At 48.4% G+C, this 24,740-nt stretch overlaps 1 protein-coding gene across 1 annotated transcript in view; it reads left to right on the forward strand.

Annotated features, from left to right (window-relative positions):
- Positions 1-21,979, forward strand: part of TRIM24 (tripartite motif containing 24) — a 1,142,914-nt gene extending 1,120,935 nt beyond the window's left edge. The window contains exon 18 of the mRNA XM_078672569.1: positions 21,126-21,979. Within this exon, the coding sequence (XP_078528695.1) occupies positions 21,126-21,326 (201 nt within the window). The 3' untranslated portion in view covers positions 21,327-21,979. The remainder of the gene's footprint in view (positions 1-21,125) is intronic.
- Positions 21,980-24,740: the final 2,761 nt, after the last annotated feature.

A 24,740-nucleotide genomic window follows, 5' to 3' on the forward strand; every position in this document is an offset into this window, starting at 1 on the left:
ATAAGGTTGACTTACAACCAATCACCATAAGGGTTGTTTGGACTGATACAAGGTGATCACTAGAACTAGTGAGCATCATATATCAGGCCAACTTCTCACACCGTCAACAAACAACTGACCCGCTACCTCGAGGAGAACAACATCCTGGACCCTTCCCAGTCCGAGTTCCGCAGCAACCACAGCACCGAGACTGCCCTCATTGCCGCCACTGATGACATCAAGTGCCTGCTGGCCAACGGAGAAACGGCGGCCCTCATCCTCCTGGGCCTGTCAGCCACCACACACTATGAACACGCCTCCACATAGCCGGGAACCAAGAGAACGTCCTTCCTCTCGGGCAGAACACAGAGCGTCCGCCTTCCTCCCTTCCGCTCTGAAGCCACTGAGATCTGCGGCGTACCCCAGGGCTCATCCCAACTCTCTTTAACATCTACATGGCACCGCTCGCCCACATCGCCCGTCGGCACGGCCTCAACATCATCTCCTACGCCGATGACACCCAGCTGATCCTCTGCCTCACCAAGGACCCCCACACAGTCAAAACCAACCTTCACGAAGGAAGAAGGCCGTTGCTGAATTGATGAAGAACTGCCGACAGAAGCTGAACTCGGACAAGACGGAGGTCCCCATCCTCGGATCCACCCCTTCGGTCTGGGACGACTCCTGGTGGCCGACCGCACTGGGAATCGCCCCAACACTCACCAACCTCGCATGCAACCTAGGGGTCATCCTCGACTCCACCCTCTCCATGACTAAATAAGTCAAGGCCGTTTCCTCCTCCTGCTTCAACGCCCTTCTACAAGTGGATCCCCACTGAAACGGGAAGAACGGTCACCCAGGCCCTCGTCAGCAGCAGGTTGGACTACGGAAACGCCCTCTATGCAGGAGCCTCGGCCAAACTCCTGAGACGGCTCCAACGCATCCAGAACGACTCTGCACGCCTGGTCCTAGACATCCCTCGCCGCAGCCACATCACACCCCACCTGAGAGACATGCACTGGCTCCCGGTCTACAAGAGAATAGCCTTCAATCTGCTCACCCACGCACATAAGGCACTCCACAACACCGGACCAACATACCTCAACAGACGACTCAGCTTCTACACCCCCACCCGCCAGCTCTGCTCCGCCGACCTCGCCCTCGCCCCAGTCCCCCGCTTGCTTCCGGCAGCAGATACTTCTCCCACCTCGCCGGCAAGACCGAGAACACCCTCCCCATCCACCTACAGAAGACCCAAGACCTGCTTGCCTTCAGAAAACTCCTCAAGACCTGGCTTTTCGAGCGGTAGCAGCACTCCCCACCCCAGCGCATTGAGACCCTCATGGGTGAGTAGTGTGCTTTACAAATTATATAATTGATTGAATTGATTGAAAGAAAGTGTGCTGGAGTTTACAAGGCTGCTATCGCTCGGCAAATCTTTTCATTGCGAGTCGAGCTCAGACCTCATGTATGCCTTTTCGCACATACCACTTCTGCCCAGAGTTCTCAAGAAGATAAAGAACGACCGGGCTCAAGTCATTTTTGCAGCTCTCAACTGGGCAAGGAGAGTCTGGTATCCAGAGCTTGTTCGAATGAGCATCGATATCCGATAAGGCTGCCCCTTCGGGAGGATCTTCTGTCGCAGCAGCAGGGGAGGGTCCTCCACTCGAACCTGTCAGCTCTCTGCCTCCATGCGTGGAGATTGAACTGCGACAGTTGATAGCTTTTGACCTTCTTACTGAACTATGTCATGTTATTTTAGCAGCCAGGCGGCCCTTCACTTACACATTATACACCTCCCGCTTGTAAAATATTGTTCAGAAAGGTCTACTGACCTTCTTTCTGCTTCTCTATCTATGATTCTCCTTTTCATTCATACCCTTGCCCAGCAGGGTTATCTTTCTGCTCGGTCTGCTTTCTTGGCGCTGTCAGACCCTCTTTGTTAATGTCCCCTACTGTAAATAGGTTTTTGAAAGGGCTTGTATATATATTTCCACCTATGCCCATTATCATGCCGCAGTGGGACCTTAATTTGGTTCTCACATTCCTTATGTGTGCTCCTTTCCAGACTTTACATAATTGTCCCCTCCGGCTGTTTACCATCAAGACAGCCTTTTTGGTAGCGATAACATCTGTTGAGATGGTGAGAGAATTGCAGGCTTTATCATGCAAACCTCCTTACATGATGATTTTTGTGGCTAAAGTGGTGCTTCGCTTGATCAAGCTGCCCACCATTTTGCTCCCCAGCATCCCTCTAAGGAAGAGGAGTGTCTCCATCGTCTGGACCCAAAAAGAGTATTGTCCTTCTACCTTGACCGCACAACAGAGTTCCGGGTGGATGGCCAACTCTTTGTTGGTTATGTGGGAGTTTAAAAAGGCCAGGCAGTTGAGGGTGCCTCAAGCACCGTTCGCCGTATGTCATCAGCTGAATGGCCATTGTTTATAAATTGTGGGCACATCTTGGTGCTGCGATGTTCAGTGATGCGTATCTTTTAATTGGTCTGGTAGTCATACCTATGTACCTATTGCCACAAGTATATGTCACTGTATAAATGCAATTTTTTGTGTTTCAATCAGTATGTGTCTTTTGTGTCCAAGTAAAGGTGCGTATTAGCTTGACCTAATTTGTGGTGGGGGTAAGCCCGAGGACCACCATTAACCGCAAGGTAAATGACCCCTCACAGGGGGTAGAGCCCAAAGTGGTCTTTGGTCAGATGTTTGTACCAATATTTCTTGATATAATATTGGCGGTGCGCTTAAAGGCAAACCTGGGTTGTGGTATTGTGAGGTTATCAGTCTGTTGGATACCCCAATGTTTTGTGATAATTCTGCTTATCTTGTTTGAGTCGGGGGTAAATATAGTTACACAAGTAAATATGTATTCTGGTGGTCTGCTGTTGTGTTACAGGAGGGCATCTCTATTGTTGTTCCTGGTTCATTTTTCTGCTGTTCTGACACAGTGTGAGGGATAGTCCTGTTTCACCAGGTTCTCAGATAATAATTGCGCCTGTGTTTTATAGTCCTGTATGGAGCTGCAGTTACGACGCAAACATTGCCCATAGGGAAGGTTGGCCCTTAGTGCTTTGGGGTGGTGACTGCCATAGAGAAAGACTGTTGTAGTCTGTGGGTTTTTTATACGTGGTCGTAGTCAACCTACCCCCCTCCTCCAAGTGAACAATGAGATCTAAAGGGAGCTTTTCAGCAGAGACATTGCTAGGGTTTAGAGTATTATCAAAGTCACAAAAAGCATTGCATGTAATCTTATCTCCTTTCGAAAAGATAAGGATATCGTCAGTGTATATGCGCCAGAGATATATATTGGTATTGTATGGCTTGGATACGGGAGAAAATATTTTCTCCCTCAATGGCTGCCATGTAGAGGCAAGCTAGACTAGGGGCAAAGCTACTCCCCATGGAAGACCCAGCTGATTGCCATATTGAAAAAAATAGTTCTGTCAGGACCAATGTGGCACATTCGATAATAAAGCTGGCTGGTGTAGGTGACATCCAGTCTTCAGATCGCAGGGTACTCTCTTCCACTTCCAAAGTGGCAGTTTGGGGGATACTAGTATAACCACACAAACCACCTCTACTTTTATGAGCTCCATCCACTCGGGAGCATCCAGAGACTCCTGCCCCACCACCTGTTCAACCTTTGGAGCAACTTGATCAGTAAGGAATTCGCCTTCATCCTCAACTCATCCATCACCTCTGCCTCCTTGCCAGAGGGCGGAAACAGGCAGAGGTAAAACCTATGCTAAAAAAACAAACTACTGCTGACCTAGAAGAACTCAAAACTACCGGCCCTTCTCCTTGCTCCCGTTCCCAGCTAACGTCCTGGGGGAAAGCAATAAACAGCCAACTCTCCCACCACCTAGAAATCAACAGACTCCTGCATCCATCCCAGTTGGGAATTTGTGCTAATCCCAGCACAGAAACCACCCTAATTGCAGCCACAGATGACATACCATCTCTCCTAGACAAGAGAGAGACCCCAGCCCTGATTCTCCTAGACCTCTCTGCAGCCTTCGATACTGTCACACTTCACCCTCCTACATGGACTACATCAGATGGGGATCCAAGGAAATACCCTTAAATGGGTTGATTCCTTCCTGACCGGAAGAACTCTGAGCATCCGTCTCCCGCCTTACAACGTAGGCCCAAAGAACATAATCTGCGGAGTTCCCCAAGGGTTCTCCCTGAGTCTAACCCTGTTGAACACATATATGACCCCCCAGCCACACTGGTCATATCCTATGGTATGAACATCATATCATAAGCTGACGACACCCCGCACATCCTCCCCTATCCTCAAACCCCACTAACATCAAAACCAATTTCCACAGGTGCATGACCAGCGGAGCCAGCTGGATGCAAAACAAATGTCTCAAACTCAACACCAAGAAAACAGAGGTACTCCTCTTCAGGAGCAACACCCTCCAATGGGATGACTCCTAGTGCCTAGCAGAACTGGACCCCTCACCCACTCCCACAGACCTTGCCAAAAACCGCAGCATCATACTTGAGAACAAGCTCGCCATGAAGAAGCTGCCTGCTTCCTCACCCTTAGCATTCTCCAGAAAATATTCAAATGGCTCCCCATCAACTCCAGATGCACCGTTGCCCAAGCCCTCGTCACCAGCTGCCTCTATGTGGGCATCACCTCACAACTACTGAGCAGACTTCAAACCATTAAAAATGCTGCAGCCGGACACATCCTCCACCTCCAGAGAAGAGCCCACATCACCCCTCCTCCTCAAAGTGCTCCACTGGCTCCCCGTCCAAAAAAGGTGACTGTTCAAACTGCTTATCCACACCTACAAGGCCCTGCTCAACAAATAATCTGCATATCTTAACCAAAGCCCTAACTTCCAACCACAAGACAACTACGCTCTGCCTCCCTCACCCACATGCCTGATTCCACCAAAGCAGAAGCGCCGGCCTCACCTTCTCCTACCTGCCCAACCAAGACCAGGAATGACCTCCACATCTGGACTGCACTCACCCTACAGAAGTTCAGATGTTCGACTGACCGCTCCCAGCAGCAGAACACCCTCTCACTTCCCATTCTTACCCCTTGTACCTCCCCCATCCAACCCCCCCCCCCTCCACACCCACACCACCTGGATACCCTCAATGGCTGAAAAGCAGCGCTCTACAAATCGTTGAATGATAGAAATCGTTGATTGAGTGCTTCTATGTCAATTGTTGCTAGTAAATCATTCTGATGTGTCATTGGTGTCTTTAATGAGATTGAGAACATCTCTAGTGTCCTGTAAAAATGAGGGAGTCTTCTTTACCGCAGGTTGTAAAAAATGATCACAGAACCTAGGCAGAAGTTCTAATAGAGTCCATTCCCAACAATATGGGTCTCCCAGGTGGCGGATTCAACCCCTTGTGTATTGTGGGGAGATTATAAAAATAGGGAGTCATGGGTTGGTTACTGACCAAAAATTATTCCTAGATTCTGCAGATCCATTCATGCGTCTCAGCCGTGGATACCATTGAGGTGATCAGGGTACTCAGGCATCCACTAGGATTAGCAGAAATGGGGGTATTGTAGTTCCTGTTAGCCAGCTGGCAGGTGCACTCTGCATCATGGTCTGTAGTTGCCTTTATTGTTGTTTTATGGTAATCTAGGTGTCATTGGCAAATGATTTTATCGCTGCCAACTCCAAATTGGACAAGTTGAGGAAGGTGGGTCCCTGTGTGCCATTAGCTGCTTCCTTAAGGATCGCTTGTTCGAAAGTCCGTATTTCAATAGCTCTCATATTTGCTGTAGGAGTGAACCTAGAAGGGTTGCGTAGACCAGTGTCTGTCTGCCTTATCTGGACTTTCTACAAAAAATGCCCTTGGTCATATTTTGTGGAAACAATTGTGGAACTCGCAATTATCCCTTAATTTATCAATGATGGGAGATGGAACAAAGCCAAGGCCTTTTTTTCAGGACCTTGTGCTCCATGAGGATTCCCTGTGACAGGTTGACTGTTAGTTATTCTTCCCTGTCTGGCTCCAGGCCTGCATTTTATGCAGGATTGGTTCCTACCATTGGACACGCTTGTGACCACCACCATTTCTTCTTCTTCCTCTTCCCCAGCCTCTGTCTAGAAAAAGTGGGGTTGAATCTTTGAGGGAAGGATTGGCAGCCTAGCGTGAAGATGGGATATTGCCACAAGGGTGTCCACCTCTAGCCGAATAATGGTCCTGGGGGAGAATCCTCCTACTCTCAATATTACTGCCCCAACTGTCTGTGCTGGAGTTGCAGTTGGAGGAAGAATTTCTCCTCTGAGAGGCCTGACTATCATCTGACTATGTTTCTCCAGTTTCATCAGATAAACTTTATGTTCGAGGCATGTGAGCTGTAGATCACATGCTTTGCATACTCCTGCCATCTAGTGTTGGGTCCGGATGTTTGCAGTTTGATTTTCTTCGAACAAGTCTTTTCCAGTCACGAGGTAGGTGACTCCTCCTTTCGGTGATAGTGTGCATGGGCATCGACTACATTGTTAGGGTTTTTTTTTCCGCCATCAGGTACGGACGTGAATTGCTGCGCTCCGGTTCAGCACCGTTTCTACGGTTTCCCTCTGTGCGCAAGACACTCACCCTCGATTGGTATTGTTTTCGATCGCGTATCCCATTCTCTGTGTGTTTCTTTCTTGAAAAAAACCCTCTTTCGATTGGGAAGCCTGTGGAAGCCGCCGGGCTTACCCGTGTCGGTCCACCTCTCAGTCGATGAAACGGACTTTATTCAAATTCTGCCCTCAGTGCCACGTGAGTTTCCGTGCACCGACTCACACGAAGTGTGTAACCTGTGCTTGTCTTCGGAGCACAGAGAACAGGACTGTGACTCGTGCAAGGCTTTCCGCTCGAAGAAGACACTGCGACCATCTTGCTCTACGTCGCGTTGTGCAGAGCCAACACGCAAGTTCCATTCCAGACCTCTTCAGAGAGGATTTGGAACAAGAAGCCGGAGACGCCATGGGAGCCGAAGAAGAACAGGATCCCATCTCCATCTCCGACTAGACCTCTGATGGGAACGACGCAATTCCGCAAGGGCAGCGTACTGTGAGTACAGATCCTCCCTTGCCCCAAAGTCCACCTCAGTCCAAGAAGAAGGCTCCGGTCCAACCCCCGCCTCCGGGCCACAGTCAGCACCAAGAACATGTTTCCGATGTCCCATCAGGCTCAGCACAGAAACAAACCCAAAAGCCTTCCAGCTCCGAACCGCCTGAAAACAGTCTCAGAGCCGAAACCTTCGGCATCGATGTCAAAGCCAGGCTCCGCCTCACCCCCTTCGATGCCAAAAAAACTTTTGGATCCGAAATTACCAGGATCCAAAACCTCCGCATTGAAACTTTCAGCACCGAAACAAGCAGACGAGCCGATTCCATATCAGGGACAGCATTTCGATGCTCTACCGACCAAACCGGATCCGAAACAGAGAGTTGTATATGAATCCAGCTACTCAACATATCTGATAGACATCTAGCCACAGATACCTTAACTTAGAATATCCCCAGGCGTCAGACTGGATCCAGGATTTTTTTTTTTGCAGCACCTCTGCACGGCCGGGGCGGCACCACATGACCCCGCCCTGACGTTGTCCACGTACGTGACGTCAGCGAGGTCATATAAGTCCCTCCCGGCGCGCTGACCTCAGTTTCCTTCTTGTCTGCGTGCAACGCAGATCTGGAGTGAGCGGTTCCTCTGGCCTGTTTTCAGGCCCCCTTTTTCGACGCTTGCGTCAAGGAACAGTGTGCGATGCCTTCAAAACTTGTACTAATTTAATCACGGCAGATGTCCGTGACCGACCCACATCTTATATGTATGTGGTGTCTGGGCGAGCACCATGACTCCATGGACTGCGAAGCCTGTCAGCACCTGCAGCCAAAGTCTCGGCGGGCGCAGCGTATGAAGCTCCTCTCGGCAAGCCTGTTCCGGTCAGAGTCGTGTCGCCCCCTGACCTCTTCATCCTTGGCAGGCCATCCTTCTGTCCAGTTCCGCCATGGATCGCCCTCTGGGGTCCCGGACCATTTTTCCCGATTGCTAAGTCGAGGCGCTTGTCAACCTCTCCTTCCTATGTTATCAGGGGCGCTAGTTCCCAGTGTATTCAGGACGTGTGCTCCCGACAGTCGCCCCTTCTCTATCCGCCCTTCCCGGATGTGGGGGACGACTCGAGCCCAGATGGAGGCATATGCCTCGGCTATTCAGGCCTCCCTTCAGTCCTCTCTATTGCTGGGGCATCCTCGGGGCCTTCACTTCTTGGGGGGGGGGGGCCCCCGACGGACTCGCCTGCGGGTTCTCCCCCGACCCCAGTTGGGCCTTTGCTACCCAGGAACGTCGGAGATGTGGTGTCAGGGCGCGGGCCGGTTGGGTCCCCCTCTACGGTCCACATAGTCGTTAGGGTGCGACCCACACGGGTCCCCCTCTACGACTCACGGCGACTCTGCCGCGCCGCAAAGCCCCCGTGGGGCTCCCTGTGGCGCCGTAGGTGGCTTCCGGTGCTCATGGCCCTGTCTTGAGCACGCCCGGGCTTCTGGGCAGGTGACCGCCTCTCCGGAGCCACGGATTCGCCTCCGCTTCTTTCCCCGGAGTCGGAGCCTGTCTTGGACAGGGCGGAGTCGGCACCGAAGGCTTGCCTCGCCGGCTCCTTCTCCTTCTTCGGAAGGGGATCTGGTCAAAGTTTCGGCGCAGCTGAGTCAGCCACTGATGAGGCACGATCGGCACCGACACGTGTTGGTTTGACGCCGTGTCAACACCGAGTTGTGGAATCTTCTCTAGAGGTCTCTGGAGAGAGTTCTCCGCCACCCTCTAGCCCAGCATCACCGGGGGTTTTGTTACCAGTGCTCCCCCTGGAATTTGTAGAGCCTCCTCAGGAGCTTCCAGATCCGGCAGGCTCTTCGCCTCCCCTGGAGCCCCATCAAGATCCTCATTCTTCCAAGGGGCTCCCTTACGGGGGTCATTGGTCGCACCCTCAGTGTGTTGGGAGGGTCAGCTTACAGCCTTCTCCCACTGATGAGCTGTTGTCTCCCCAGCGGAGGGCCAAACAGGCTGGTGCAGCTTTTTTGCGAGTGGTCTCATTGACCTCCCGCATTTTAAACCTGCACACCCCTCTGCTCCTTTGCCTGTGGACTCCTTGTTGGAGGTCCTGCACCGTGGGTCCGGAAATGTGGAGCCGCTTCTGCCCTTTAAGGCTTCACTTTATGATGCCCTTTTAGGTACCTGTTATGTTATGTTATGTTATGTTATGTTATGGCTCCGGCCTGCTTCCGGTGACCCAGTCTGTCTTTTTGTGCATCCTGATGCACAGGGGTTGTGTTGCAGACTTCCTTTCCTTGTCTGCCTCCATTAACAGTTCATCCCTCTTGGGAGTCCAGATGGCTTGAGGCAAGGGGTAGGAACATATGTGCCTCTTCTAGTGCAGCCCTACAGTCCTTGAATACGGTATGTGATTTGAGGCGGGCTACCTCTGCCCTGTGGGACTCTGCAGAGTCCTTGCTTTCCGCCACCTCTGAAGGCGCCCGGGTCGACCTCCTTCTGGATGGTCGCTACCTGGCCGAATTAACGATCCGCTCTGCCGTAGATACTGCAGATCCTTTGGGGCGGCCTCTGTTGCCTTAAGGCGGCACACTTGGCTGCATGACAGCGTCTTCCCTGAAAACATTCGGGAGCGACTGGTTGACTTACCCTTTGATGGGGTTTTGCTTTTGATGCTCACGTTGAGTCGGCGGTTCACCTGCTCCTTGCAGGCTTTTGTCCTCCCACTTAGGTCTTCTTAGACTATCTTCTGTGGTGGTCCCTTTTCATTTCACATCCTCAACAGATATGCTCTGTGTTTGCCATGGGCGGTGAGCCTTACGTCTTCTTTTTATGTGATTAAGGGTGGTTACCCTTTTGTTGGCATCTCTTGGATGCGTTTTTGCTTTAAGCTGCCTGTTGGCCTGGTGTGACTGTGTGCTTCTGGTTGCTGTGGCTGGTCCTCTGACTGTGGTTTTGAGCAGGTGGCTCAGCTTGGGATTGGCTACGGCTCGGAATTCAAGTTCACGAGTTCTATTCCTTGCTGTGCTCTTTGACTTTGCTTATTTCCCTAAGAGGGGTTTCCCCCATTGTTTGGGGTATGCCTACTCCATGTGGAGTACGTGTACGCTATTATGTAGCTTGCTTATTTCGTCTGGGCCTGGGCTCCTGTGGGCTACATGCGTCGCTTGGTGGTCAATGTTCTATTTTTTCCTTGGTGCCATGTGCTTACGCTATGGTCATCCACCCGGGGAGTTTTCATGATCTCCTCTTCAGACATGGCTCCTACCTGTCCTTACTGTCTAGGTATGATCCGTTAGGGCTGTGTTCCTGCTCCTGGCTGTTGCTGCCTCTGCATGTAATATGTATGTTGTACCCATCTATATACATGCCGGTGGCTTGGCATCCTCTTATTACGACTTGTCGAGGCTGCGGTGTCTGGACCGATATCTCTGGGTGTGTAGGTGCTTTCTATGTGTTGCCTGTTGCGCATATGGTCCTCCTTGCCTTCACTCACTGGAGAGATTTCCCCAGTTGGCATATGCTCATGTAGTGTTGGTCTCGAATTCTGCAACCCCTTTTTCCCACATTATCACCCACTCCTGTTGAAAGATACGCCTGTGGGGCGGTTCTTCTGAAGGCAGTGGTCATTGGCTACTGCCTGTAAGTCTATATTGTGGTTTGTTTCTCACTTTTGTTTCATACTGCCCGGTTGGGCACTCTTATGCTTCTGTGCTGGTCACTTTAAGGTCTCTACGGCCGTTTACCGGCTGCGTATTCTACCTGCTTCAGCAGTTCAGAATTAATGCTAATTGGCCTAACTTTCCATTTTTTGGGGTTGGGTGTGCACTTGCCGTGTTTTTTGTCCCTCCTGTTCCCAGACCATTGCTCAGGTTCTAGCTCTTGCCTTGGACTTTTGACACCGGCTCCTTCGACTTCCTTCTCTAGGCTAGTCTGTTCGGTTCGGGTTGCATCTCTTCAAGTTCATTTCAAGAATGGGTCGGTGTCCTCCTCGTGCGCCATTCAGCGGAGAGTGGTCTCTCTCTCTCTCGCTTTCTCTCTTTTTCTCTTTCTCTTTCTCTCTCTCTCTCTCTCTCTCTCTCTCTCTCTCTCTCTCTCTCTCGCCCTCGCCCTCTCTCTCGCCCTCTCTGTCTCTGCCTCTGTCTCTGTCTCTCTCTCTCTCTCTGTCTCTGTCTCTCTCTCTCTCTCTCTCTCTCTCTCTCTCTCTCTCTCTCTCTCTCTCTCTCTCTCTCTCTCTCTCTCTCTCTCTCTCTCTCTCTCTCTCTCTCTCTCTCTCTCTCTCTCTCTCTGTCTCTGTCTCTGTCTCTGTCTCTCTGCTCTGGTATAGGGCTCATGCTGTTCTACCTGTCATTTGTTATACGGGGATGGTATAGCGCTATTCTAGAATTTTTGGGATGTCTCTATCCTGTTATTTCTGCCCTTCGAGCTGATTAGGTTGCTCTTGGCTCTTCCTCAACACTTTCCCCCCTTGTCCGTCTCTCTGTTGCCGGATCAAAAGCTTGGCGCTTTCTGTTGTTCTGTCGCAGACCCACCTCCCCTTTGTGGTCCGGCTGTGGTATCTATTCTAAGTTAAGGAATCTGCGGCTAGATGGCTCTATCAGATGTACGAGTTACTTACCTTCGGTAACAATGTATCTGGTGGAGACGTTGTCTAGCCGCAGATTCCTTAAAGCCCACCCAGCCTCCCCATTCTGCGAGAACCTTGCCAAGTGGTGTTCTCCACTGGTCTATTTCAGTTGCCATTGGTTTTTCTCTCACGGGTGATCACGTTGTTGCGCCCCTTTGAGAATTACCTTATACGGCGAACTCCCACTTCGGGGCTTCTTTCCTTTTGTTTCACATTCACCAGGAGATTAATTTTCTTCTCCTGTTGCCTTCCCTTCCTCCCGCCTTCTCTAATGACTCAGGGTTCTGGTCTCCTCTATTGTCGTCGTCTTTGGGGATCTGTGGAGCTCTGTTTCACACTTCCATTACTATAGGGGAAGTGCCAGTCTTTTCATACCTTCCTGTAGTGGACTGTTGTTCTTTCGGTGCTCCGTTCTTGTTGGACAGCACGGTTCTACATACATGGTGATGGCAGTCTATTTCTGTCTGTTGAGATATTCTTCCCTTGTTTGCACTTTGGGAATGGTCTTTGCTCCCTTGCGGGGCTCTTTCTCAGTTTTTTCACTGAGATGTAGGCAGTGTCCAGTTCTGTCTTTTACGATGGTGTCTTGCACCATCCTCCTTCTTTATTCACGGATTTTCATCCCTCGCACACTGTTCCCATACTTTCACAGTTTATGTTGGTGGCTCCGCATTGTGCCGCGGAAAAGTTTCTCCGAAGAAAACTGACGTCAGCGCGCTGGGAGGGACTTATATGACCTCGCTGACGACGTCAGGGCGGGTCGTGTGGCGCCGTTCCCCGGCGCTCAGAGGTGCTGCTGCAAAAACAATTCCAGATCCAGTCTGACGCCTGGGGATATTCTAAGTTAAGGAATCTGCGGCTAGACACGTCTCTGCCAGATACATCGTTACCGAAGGTAAGTAACTTGTACAATAAGTGCAGCACCTGAGACTATGAACAAGGTGACAGCTTCCCATCCTATCATTTGAAGAAATATTTAAGCAATTCACTTTGATCTATTGATGGTAGCAATTTATCCTGTCTTGGCTGACTAGTGATCTTTCATCAGTTTGACTTTAATGTTCTCTTAGTTGTGAAGAGTGTACTCCACAGAGTACCCTGCTCCAGTCCTTTCTCCACATCCTGCTCTTTGTGTCCGTTGACCCCCAAACAACTTTGCCCGACGTTTGGTCAAATTCAGCTTAAAGGGGTGTAAAATCTCCAAACATGGCCTTTGAATAATGTATGATGCAATGTTTGTGCATAAGAAGAAAGCGCAAGAAATGATTGAAGAGTACGCTGTACCTCCAAAGAACCGAACATGACCCATCACCATAGATTTGATGCTGGTTAAAAAGGCATGCAGTAGAAATAAACACCTCCCAATCATAGGTTAATGGAGCCCAATGAGATGGCCCTGGGCCAAGCTTATTCGCCCAGAGCACAAGTTGTGACCTTTGGACACACCCTCCACCAATTCTTCAGTCCTCCATAACCAGCTGCATTTTTGTCAATTGCATGGGGCAACTGCGGCTACCTACATACAGATGTCTCACCTCTTTTTCCGTTAAACCCTTTACATCCAGGTCCCCATAATGAAATTCACATAATTTGATGTGCACATAAAATTTGTTCGTATTTTACTGGTGTCATTAGTATCCAAATTGTTTTTACTCCAGTCATGTGTATACTTCAGGATGTTCATGAGCCCCCTATATTGGTGTATAGCCTTGCAGGAGATAAGCCATTGTGTGCCTCTCAAAGTGGATTTCACAGCTTCACATTATGAGAATTTCACACTTGTACGAAATAGATGCACCATGGGTCTGATAGATTAGTTGTGTATGGCTTTTGTGTCAATTATTTTCAATTCCTCTAAAAACTAGCATTATGGAATGATTAAGCAAAAAAATTATATTCCAACATTTGTCTCCTGCAAGAGTGACCTCAGTGTGTTATTTTTCTTGGTAGTAATTGGATAGGGATGTGTGTTGGGTATGTTGTCAATCTGTGACAACTGACTATTTTAGTTAGACTTTTTTGGCCACATCAAACTAATTCAGTGGTGGTCGTTTATTTTTTCTTAATGTACCAGAAAAGTAACTTTTACAAAGTCACCTTTGCCCTGCCTGAAGTCCCTGCCAGCTAAATCTTAATTTTGCCCTACCATTTTGCCCACCCAGTAGTTATCATTTAAATAGGCATTAATGAGGCATGTACTTGCTCCCAGAAGCAAACAGTAGACTGACCTGAATAGGAAGATGACCCATCTGATCAACAGAATATGCTGTGAGGAACCTATTTGACATTAAAGTTTCAAGTCCTGCTTGAATGTCACATCCTGCTTAACAGGTCTGCTGGGGTTTTTCATATGACACTAAGGGAGCATTGCAAGGAATCCTCCCCTGTAACAGGCAAATGTTAGCTGACACTTGAACTGAACCCTTCTTTTGTCCCCCACAGCCAATCAAGCTCCTATCATAGTGTCACAGCCTGTTTGACAGGTCTGCTGGGTGTACATTTTGGGTGCACTTCAAAGAAGGGAAACAGAATGCTAAAACAATGTCTATATCCACTGTCTTGTTGCTGAAACCTCTGCTTTGATCTACCAGATCTCTGTCTCTTAGTTTGTGGGTGGTACAGGGACTGCCTAAAACTGGATTTTGGTTGGATGTGGGGGGGACACTATTACCATATTACACTGCCCACAGAACCCCCTCCCAAATCATCAGAGTCAAAGTTTTGGTGTGGTCAAAGACCTTCGGCCATCCTGAAAATACCCAAAGTGGGCAGGGTTAGCCCAAGAGTCCATAAGTTATGACATGCCTGGAAAAAATGTTCATCTCCGGGCACCAACTTCAGAACACTACTGGACCTATGGAAGTTCAGAAGAGGGATGAATTTGCTGTCTGAGCCCAGTGAAGACCTTGAAGGCTGGACCCACACTCTTCCCCTTGTTTCCAGAACAAAGAAGGTGGATTCCAAGGGTCGTAAGACTGACCTTCTGTTAAAGCTGCAGGGTCACAACAAGCTACAAGAGGCCTTTTCCTGATGCTGACCAATGGCAACTTGACTTGGATTATACCCTTCTATTGGCTTCTGCCTGGCACCCTGTTAGTCTCTAAGTGTCTCCACTGAGGTGCTAGGGAGCTTTAGAAGTGTACTCCCAGGGATGTGGAATTCCTATAGCTCGACTCCCAGGACATATTGTTTGGGGTCAAAGGCAACACGTTTTCATGTGTATTCTGTCCTTGAGACAAGTAGGCCCAACCCCCTGCAGCATAAACCCTTTGGCTGCCAGTTTGCAGTACCACATTATGAATTAGGGAAGTACACTGTCTGCAGGTAAGGTAATATTTTTGCCCATATGTTAATGCTGTTCAAACTTGTATTTATGGTTCATTAATTGAAAGCGTTGTTATTATTAGGTAGCTCGGACTACACTACTGACAGTGGTTTTTGCATAAAAATGTATACACACGTTTAAATAGTTTAGCAATATGAGGCTATGTGTAATGATCCCAGAATGTTCTCTGATTTGATGCAAATATTTGCAGAAGCTTGAAAGCAAGATTGATGATTCTTTGCTTACCAAATAAAATGCTCATAAAAAAATGGAAGCAGGAAAAAAAACATTTTGCTTAACTACTGTGAAATGTTAGGTAGCATTTCTTTGCAGCATCATTTAGTAACGTGCTGATGCATGCTAGTAATTCTCAATAATATTCATAATGGAAAATCATTGTAACCAGTTTCAAGAACATTATGGGAAACAAAAATAAACAAGTATTGGTAAAGCCAGTAGGTCTGACATTGGTGGTCAGCTTTATAGTTTTGTCAATGTGTGACTTGTTTTGGCGTAGTTATTGTAAAATCTTATTGGCGTGGGAGTGTTTGCAAGTTCACTTTTCTTCCAACCACTTTTTTCCCAACTCTGGATGAAAGTTTACATCTGCCATTGTCAGGAGTAAATTTCCAACATTTCTCAGTATAGGAAAAGATTAGAGAAGAGTTGTTGAAAACCCTTAAAACATGCAAGTTAGTAGGTTTGCACAGACTCAAAAGGGCATTCTAACCCTGGAACTATTTCTTACCACTACCTTCCGCCCCAGTATTTAGATCTGCGGAAATGTTGCAACATAAGGGGATTGAAAGTATTCAAACACTACTATGGTATGAACCCTAGTATAATCAGACAGGCTATATCAGAGCTCTTGTATAGATTGCTGCCGTAATTTGTGGCTGCACTACATGGCACCGCGCTTACATCTATCGCGCTATTGGTTTTAAATTACCTGTTTTGTCTCCTTAGTTGTTTTCTGTTAATGTAAATGTATAGGCATTTATATAGCGCACTACTTACCCGTAGGGTCCCAAGGCGCTTCGACCGCTGCGAAACCCTTCCTGGCTTCCCTGAGAGATGGTCCCTTAATGGGTATCTCCAGGGTGAGACCAGGCATCCCCGGCGGTCTGGTGGGGCCGTTAGTGAAGATGAGGCAAGCTAATGCCCAGAGTTGCCGAGTGTGAACGCTGATCAGAGTGGGCACCGAGGCGAGAGAATTATCGAGTCCGCTGACCCTGGTCCAGAAACCTGCCGCGCCGGGACTCGAACCCTGGTCCCGGGCCATCCTCTGCTCTCGGGTCTGCCGCCTCTAACCAGTGAGCCACACTACTTCATGTTAGTCCCCTGTTTTTAGAAACGTCACCGTCGCATTGCTGCATACTAATTGTGCCCTTCACCGCTATTGGAGCGGGCCGGACCCTCGCGCTAGCATTTTGGCGGGCGCCATCTTGGGTGGGTGCAAGGGAGCGCTAACATTCGCCGCGCTCTAGCAGTCAGGTGGACTGGCTAGAGGCAGCGCGTGGTCTGCTAGTATAAAGGGGCTGAGGTAAGAGCAGTCTCGGTCTCTGCTGCACTGCGCTTACATCTATCGCGCTATTGGTTTTAAATTACCTGTTTTGTCTCCTTAGTTGTTTTCTGTTAATGCAGTTAGCCCCCTGTTTTTAGAAACGTCACCGTCGCATTGCTGCATACTAATTGTGCCCTTCACCGCTATTGGAGCGGGACGGACCCTCGCGCTAGCATTTTGGAGGGCGCCATCTTGGGTGGGTGCAAGGGAGCGCTAACATTCGCCGCGCTCTAGCAGTCAGGTGGACTGGCTAGAGGCAGCGCGTGGTCTGCTAGTATAAAGGGGCTGAGGTAAGAGCAGTCTCGGTCTTTGCTGCACTGCGCTTACATCTATTGCGCTATTGGTTTTAAATTACCTGTTTTGTCTCCTTAGTTGTTTTCTGTTAATGCAGTTAGTCCCCTGTTTTTAGAAACGTCACCGTCGCATTGCTGCATACTAATTGTGCCCTTCACCGCTATTGGAGCGGGCCGGACCCTCGCGCTAGCATTTTGGCGGGCGCCATCTTGGGTGGGTGCAAGGGAGCGCTAACATTCGCCGCGCTCTGGCAGTCAGGTGGACTGGCTAGAGCCCTATATTAATCAGGGGAAATGACGCGCAGCGTGTGCGCGCAGCGGGTAAGCCGTCGCTACGCCGGAGTCACGCCAGAGTCCAGCCCGTCTGCGCCCGTCCGCGCTGAGGACGGGCTGGACGGCGGGACCCATAGGTCGGACTTAGTGGGGCATGGTGTATTAAAATACTCGTTACCGGATATTTTACGCCTTCGGCCTATTACTGCTTCATGCTTCCATAGAATCACTCCTGAGGACCTCCCCGTGTTCACGGGATGTGGGTGCTTCAAGACAGATCTAGCCGGCGTGAATTCCGTCTCTCCCGTCCCCCCTCGGGAGCCTCGCTCGCTAGTATCTCCTAGTGAACTGCGTGTAAAGTGCCTGCTCCTTAATGCGCGCTCACTCATTAAAAACAACATTGTGTTCAAGGAGCTTGTTTTGGAGAAGAATCCAACATGGGTTTTTATTACGGAAACGTGGGCCAAGGACTCCTCGGGTCCAGACCTCATTGAAGCAGTCCCTGATGGGTACTGCTTGACTCGGCAGGACAGAGTATGCCGGGTCGGTGGTGGATTAGCCATCCTGCATAGGGACAGCACTCAATGTCATACTATGCCTCTATCTGACCCCAAGGATGCTATCCAGGTTTTGTACTTTTCATTACATGATGTTTCTAACTCTCCATTTAATGGGATTTTGGTCTACCGTCCGCCCGGGCCAAGAGCAGATTTTAGCCTAAAACTGCTTCAACTCCTGGAGCCCTATTTTGGTCGGGAGAATCTAACGATTCTGGGTGATTTTAATTTTCACTTAGAGCTATTGGAATCACATGACACTTCCGTGCTGCTGGAAGCACTGTCAGCATGTGGACTCACCCAATTGGTGAAAGGACCCACCCACCGAGGTGGACACACGCTCGATGGGATTTTCTCTAACGATCAGAGACTTTTAGTTACGGATCCCTTCTCCCTCTCCTGGTCAGACCACCTGGCCGTTCCTTTTAACGTGTCCTTCCCTAGCCAGGAAACTCTCAGGAAAGTTCCGAGTACTTTTGAAGTACGTAGGAATCTCAAAAACATCGGGGAATACTCTTTTGACCCATGGATTCCTAGTCTGTCTGCTATACGGGAGATGGATCCCTCCTCGGCGGTGCCGCATTATGATAACATCCTCACAGAGGCCTTGGACGAACTGGTGCCGGTTCGGACCTGCTATTCAGCCAGGAAAAGACCATCAGCCCCCTGGTTTTCGGAACAACTTAGACTCCTGAGGCAGGAAGTTAGGAGACAGGAACGGCGATGGCATGCAAGTTGGGATCTCAAAGACAGGGAAGCTCATAAAGCCCTGCTCAAGAGATATAAGTCGGAAGTCATCGGGACCAAACAAGACTACTTTGTGACCCTGACTTCCTCCCTTTCATCTCCCAAAGAGCTCTTCAGGATCGTGCACTCTCTCACATCTCTCCAGGTCCCCGATCCTGTTACTCCATCTCAGGAGCTCTGTAATGACATAGCCCTCTTCTTCCAGTCCAAAATATCGGACATTTACACTTCTCTGGAGTCACAGAGGCTCTCAACGGCTGAGCCTCCGGCCATTACGGTCCCGGATGTTTCCTCGGCGGAGCCTCCCGTGGCCGGCTATCTGGAATCTTTTCCTCCGCTCTCCCTACAAGATCTTGACATGCTGCTTGAGAAAACCAAGTCAGGGTCTCCATTAGACGCTTGCCCTCTTAAGATCATGAAGCAGTGTAGAGGATCTCTTTTACCCCCCTTACTTGAGATCATGAATGGGGTAATGAGGGAGGGTGTCTTCCCACAGCAGTGGAAAAATGCTGTGGTAAAACCTCTTCTTAAGAAACCCTCCCTAGATCCCGGGGTATTAAAAAACTTTCGCCCCATCTCACTGCTTCCGGCCCCTGCAAAGATGCTTGAGTCCCATTTAAATGGTCATCTAGCTGCCTTTGTGGAGAAGTCGGGCTGTTTGGACCCTTCCCAGCATGGCTTCAGGAGGGAACACAGCACCGAGTCCGCCCTCACCCTGGTCCTCGACTCCATCCGTATGAGTGTGGACGAGGGTCGGACATCCCTCCTGATCCTTCTGGACCTCACGGCTGCCTTCGACACCCTATCTCCCCGTGTCTTAACATCTCGACTGGGTGAGATTGGGGTTCGGGGGGCAGCCCTAGGTTTGCTCTCTTCCTTTTTAGATCATAGGGAGCAGAGGGTAAAGCTGGGAAAATTTCTATCTCCATCCCTGTCTGTGCATTGTGGGGTCCCTCAAGGGTCGGCGCTTAGCCCCACCCTTTTTAACATATATGTGACCCCCCTTGCCAGACTTATTAGATCTTTTGGGATGGAGGTAGTTTCCTACGCGGACGACACACAGATCCTCGTGTCTCTCTCCCAGTCAACAGAGCTGACGGCCTCCAGATTTAGATCTTGCATGGAGGCCGTCGGCCAGTGGATGATTTACAACTCACTGAAATTGAATGGGGAGAAGACCGAGGTGATGGTGTTCGGCGGAAGGGAAGACATTTGGTCCATGGAGTGGTGGCCTGACTCGCTCGGTCCCTGCCCTAAGCCCACCTCCTCGGCTAGAAACCTCGGGGTGATGATTTACCCTATGCTTGACATGCGCCAACAGGTCAACAGGACGGTATCTACCTGTTGGGGTAAAATCCATGTTCTCAGGAAAATTAGGAACTACCTCTCCCTGCAGGCAAGAAAGCAACTTGCTGTCGCCCTTTTGGGGTCCCGTCTGGACTACTGCAATGCGTTATATGCTGGACTGATTAAGAGTCAGCTGCAGCGCTTGCAGGTAGTCCAGAATGCAGCAGCCAGATTTGTCCTTGATCTTCCCCCGACGCTCTTCGGCAACGCTGGCCAGGAAGCAGCTCCACTGGCTGCCGATAAAGGAGCGGATTGCCTTTAAGTCCATGTGTATGGTCTATAAGGCCTTGGCAAAAAGTAGCCCTACAGGCATTAGATCCATCTTGACCTATTACAACCCAGGCAGGAACCTTCGCTCCTCTAATCATTTTCTTCTCCACATCCCTCGCATTCGGAAAGCAAGATGGGGTGGTAGGGTTTTTTCCATCTTGGCTCCAAAATGGTGGAACGACCTCCCATTAGAGCTCAGGTCCCTCCCCTCCCTTCAAACCTTCAGAGCCGCCCTTAAAACTCGCCTCTTTGTTCAAGCGTACAAATTAAGCGCATGAGTGCCCGCTTTCTGATCTTTTTTGTTAGGCGCCTTGACACCTTCGGGTTTTAGTTTGCGCGTTACAAGATGCACAATAAATAAATAAATAAAGGGGCATGTGTATTTTGTTACAGGACAAGTAGATTTATGAAGCAGCCTGCCCCATGGACAAGTAAATATCTTATTAAATTCCACACCCCTGACTCCTGTAGTGAAGTTGCATTTAAAGGACTTAAGCAGGAACTTGCTTAATGTATCCGACCTGCATTTTATTGCTATCCGCGTCAAATTGAGCCCAGGTCCTGTTCTACCACGAGTAATGACTATCATTCACACTTTGTGCTGTTTGGTGCTATTTCTAGTTAAAGCTTGTAAAGGTTTATAGCTCCAGTTCCTCTTATTGGATTTTAAAAAATCTTGTGATTTTGTTAGTAAATTTTACTTTTTTGGATTTTTGTTTTGTATTTCTAATTTATTGCTGATGCCTGAACCGTTTTGGTTTGATTATTTAGCAACATACTGGGGTGCCCCATATGTTCATTACCTTCTGGTGCCTTTTTCCATATCTTATCTAGTATTGTATTTTATGATTTATGTAATTCTTATCTTCTCTATTAATCCAGTGCTCTTTTTTCACCTTTTGAATATTCAAAGAAGCTATTCAATAGCATATTGAATGTATCCTAGGAGTAATTACTTTACCAATGCATGTGACTTGAGTGTGATGTGTTTTAAATGCTAATGACACCCAAAAATGTTTTTGTTCAGTAATGATCAACATAATTTGTGGAAATTATGTATAGGATGGAAGTCACAATTCATTGTTTTTTCAAATCTTTATTGCAGCCGGAGTCTGAAGTAGCCAGTGCTGGGTTGAAATTGGAAGCCTACTTTGAAGAATTGCTTTTAAACATGTATCCAGAAAGAAAATTTCCATCAAAAGGACTGTATAATGTTGATGGCCAATTTAGTGAAGATTCAGAAGATGAATTTGTGGTACCTCGAAAAAAGCGCTTCAAAGGAGAGGATCGTCAGTTGTTGAAATAACTCAAAGGCAATGTGGACTTGTCAAATGAACTTTTTTTATATATATATTAAAAATAAAACTGTTACCTAAGGAAAGGAAGCTCCAAATCACTTTGACTTCTGGGTCTTTGGCTATGAGCTCATTTGATTGTTCTTATAGCCCCACACCGATTCCACTGTGATGGACAGGCACCATGGAGTTGGACAGGGGGGAAAAAATCCTTCCACTACAAGGAAGGGAATGAAGAACTTCATGATATGGTGCTGAAGCTGCTTCTGAAGAATAATTTTTACAGACTTCTGTCTTGAACTGAAGACATTTAAAATATGAATTGACGCTGTGATAGACTGTACCTTGCACCTAAAGCACGTGGAGGTTTCCTCATTTGAGTCCTTTATGCATTTCTTTACATGACCCCCTCCTCCCTCCTGTTGTATGTACATTTCTTTTATTATCTGGATTACAGGTAACATGGTGTTAAGTTGTTATTTAAGCCTTCTGAAATTTGGGAAGCATAGTTGCTCAGCAAAAAAATGGATACTGCTTGAAACCCTAAAGGATGAGTAGGAAAGGGAATTTCAAATGCTGTATTCAGAATGCAGGGAGCAAAAATTAATATTTGTTTCACTAGCTAGTCATTTGGTTTGCATAAATTTTTTAACATATCTTCTCACACGTTTTGCTCTTCATGGTCTGTCCTTGCACTCTGATGACGAGCACAGCACCTAGAACCATGAAACTCGTGAGGGGTTGACAATCCCGACAATTTAAGAATCACAGATTCCTTACTTTGTTAATATCCATGCATCTGAGCAAAATTTGCGATCCCAGATCCAAAACTTGCTGTATTTTTGTGGCTGGCAGAACATAAGCAGCACCTTGCCTTGGAACAGGAGGGTGTCTGATGCTAGAGAGAGTGGGTGCATATCTTAAATTGATAACTCAGCGCTTTCCTCTGACAATGGAAAGCCACTATAGGTGGAGAGGGCAGCTGGGGGCAAATGGAGTGTTGGGTATACTGGTGACTCAAGAGTGGAAGGGCAATGGGGTGAGGAGAGGGGTGCCTTGTGTGTCCTGGGGTTGTTGTTGGAGGGGCGCTTATAATGGTAAAGAGAAGGCCCAGGAGGGGGTAACATTTTAGGCTAGAGGATGTGGTGTTACAGCCAGACCAGCCTACTTTGCACCTGGGGAACCAGGTTTTTGTCTCTGCATCGCCTCGACATCTTGTGATTCTGGGCAAATTAGTTCATCTCACCAGCGCTGGAAATTACTTGTTTGAGGTAACTGGAGCTCATGTAAGCACTCCAATACATGTTGAGTTTACACTATATAAAGGAACAGCAACAAAAAAATGGTTAAGGGACAGCATGTGCCCAGAAACAAAGGGCTGGGGGTCCTGTCAGCACAGGAGTAGGGCCCTGTGCATTTTAAAGGCGGGCGACAGAGTAACCTAACCCCTCGGCTGCCTGCTAATTTGTTGCTCATCTTCCTTTTATTGGCTCAGCACAGATGAGCCAATCAAAGTAGGATCAGCCTCTTATTTATTTAGTGTGCCAGTTTTTGCTGGCACGTTGTAAAAAATCAAGATTATTACAAAAGTGCCAATTTCATGATTTTTTTTATTTTTTGCTACTCGCGATATCTTTGGGGCGAGGGGGTCAGTTAACCCCTTCAGCGCTAATGACAAGGGTAACTAGTCATGGAGTTTCCATTGATTTCAATGGAAAGTCAATGGGCATGATCGGCATGCCTTAGCATCCAAGTGGTTAAAGAGCACTGTTCTTCCGCGCTGGTAGGTGGTGGTGTGCGACTCCTAGCCAATAACGTTCCACTCCTAAAGTGATGAATGGAGCTTCCATATAAGTGCTAGCAGTGTTCGTTGATGTCAGTTTTTCTTTCCACGCTTTCTGACGTGTCCCCTTAGCTACTACTCCCTGGTCTTTTCAAGACTCTTTTTTCTATAAATAAAAAAAATTCCAGTGTGCAAACAACGATGTCACCCCTAAGGTTATGTTATGTTATGTTATCCGGATTTATAGAGCGCACAGATGCCCCAGCAAAGGGGTGTCCTGGCGCTAACAGAACAGAAAACCGGACAAAAGCAAATAACAGGAACCAGAACACAACAACACTAAAAATCTGAGGGAAAAAGGAAAGTTTTAGCAGCCTTCCTGAACGCCAGATGTCCGTCAATCGCACGGATATGAACAGGAAGGGAGTTCCATAACTTGGCAGCAAGCACTCTGAAGGAGCGGCCGCCAATCCTAGACCTCTTGAAACGCGGTACTATAGCCAGGTGAAGTCCGTAGGACCTCAAAGACCGTGAAGGAACATATGAAGAAATAAGATGCTCCAGAATCTGAGGGGAAGAGTGTTTCAGGGCTTTGAACGAAAGGCAGAGAGACTTAAACTTGATTCTCTGAGCAACAGGAAGCCAGTGGAGCTTATGAATAATTTTTGGGGCTGAGCAAAATCTTGGTAAGCCTACCAGAACCCTGGCGGCAGCGTTCTGAACGCGTTGGAGTCTAGAGAGTTCAGCCTGATTAGCTCCAAGCAAAAGAGAACTGGCGTAGTCCAACTTATACAGAATCATAGCTTGTACAATGAGCTGTCTTGTAGGAGCATCAAAGAATTTAAAAATGGATCTGAGCTTACGCAAAGTCCCGAAACACATAGCAGCAACTCTTTTAGTGTGGGCGGTAAAACTGAGTTTAGAATCAAACCAAACCCCTAGATTTTTAACCTCAGTAGCAGGGATGGGAGTAGGACCGAGCCCTGGAGGCCACCAATTGTCGCCCCATAGATGACTCTGTTTTCCAACAATGAGCACCTCGGTTTTCTTGGCGTTCAATTGAAGGCAATTATCAGTCATCCAACGGGCCACTGAGATAAGCCCCCCACTTATTGCAACCGCCAGCTGTGTGTCGTCAGCGTAGGACACCATAGTCAGGTTCCCACGCTTGGCGACATCGGCCAGCGGCTGCACATAGAGGTTGAATAAAGTGGGGCTAAGTGCCGATCCCTGCGGAACTCCCTCGGCAATCGAATAGGGTTTAGATTCAAAAGGTGGGGTGGCAACCTTGAAGGTACGACCAGATAAAAAAGATCGAAACCATTCAAGCGCCATGTTGTCGACACCTGCCTCAACCAAATAATAAAATATCATGGGAGACAGTGTCGAACGCGGCACTGAGATCAAGGAGAACCAGTGCCGCAGTATCACCAGAATCTATCACCATTCGTAGATGTTCAGCTATTGAGAGTAATGCAGTCTCGGTACTATGACCGGGCCGGAACCCATTCTGCGAAGGATCTAATATATTGGCAGAATGGAGATAAGATAAGATAAGATGGTATTAACATGGGCCTCGGTCAGTTTAGCAACCCACGGGAGAAGGGAAATGGGGCGATAATTCTCCAATTTCAGTGGGTCC

The sequence above is a fragment of the Lissotriton helveticus genome, chromosome 1_1, assembly GCF_964261635.1.
Source record: "Lissotriton helveticus chromosome 1_1, aLisHel1.1, whole genome shotgun sequence".
Classification (NCBI taxonomy): domain Eukaryota; kingdom Metazoa; phylum Chordata; class Amphibia; order Caudata; family Salamandridae; genus Lissotriton; species Lissotriton helveticus.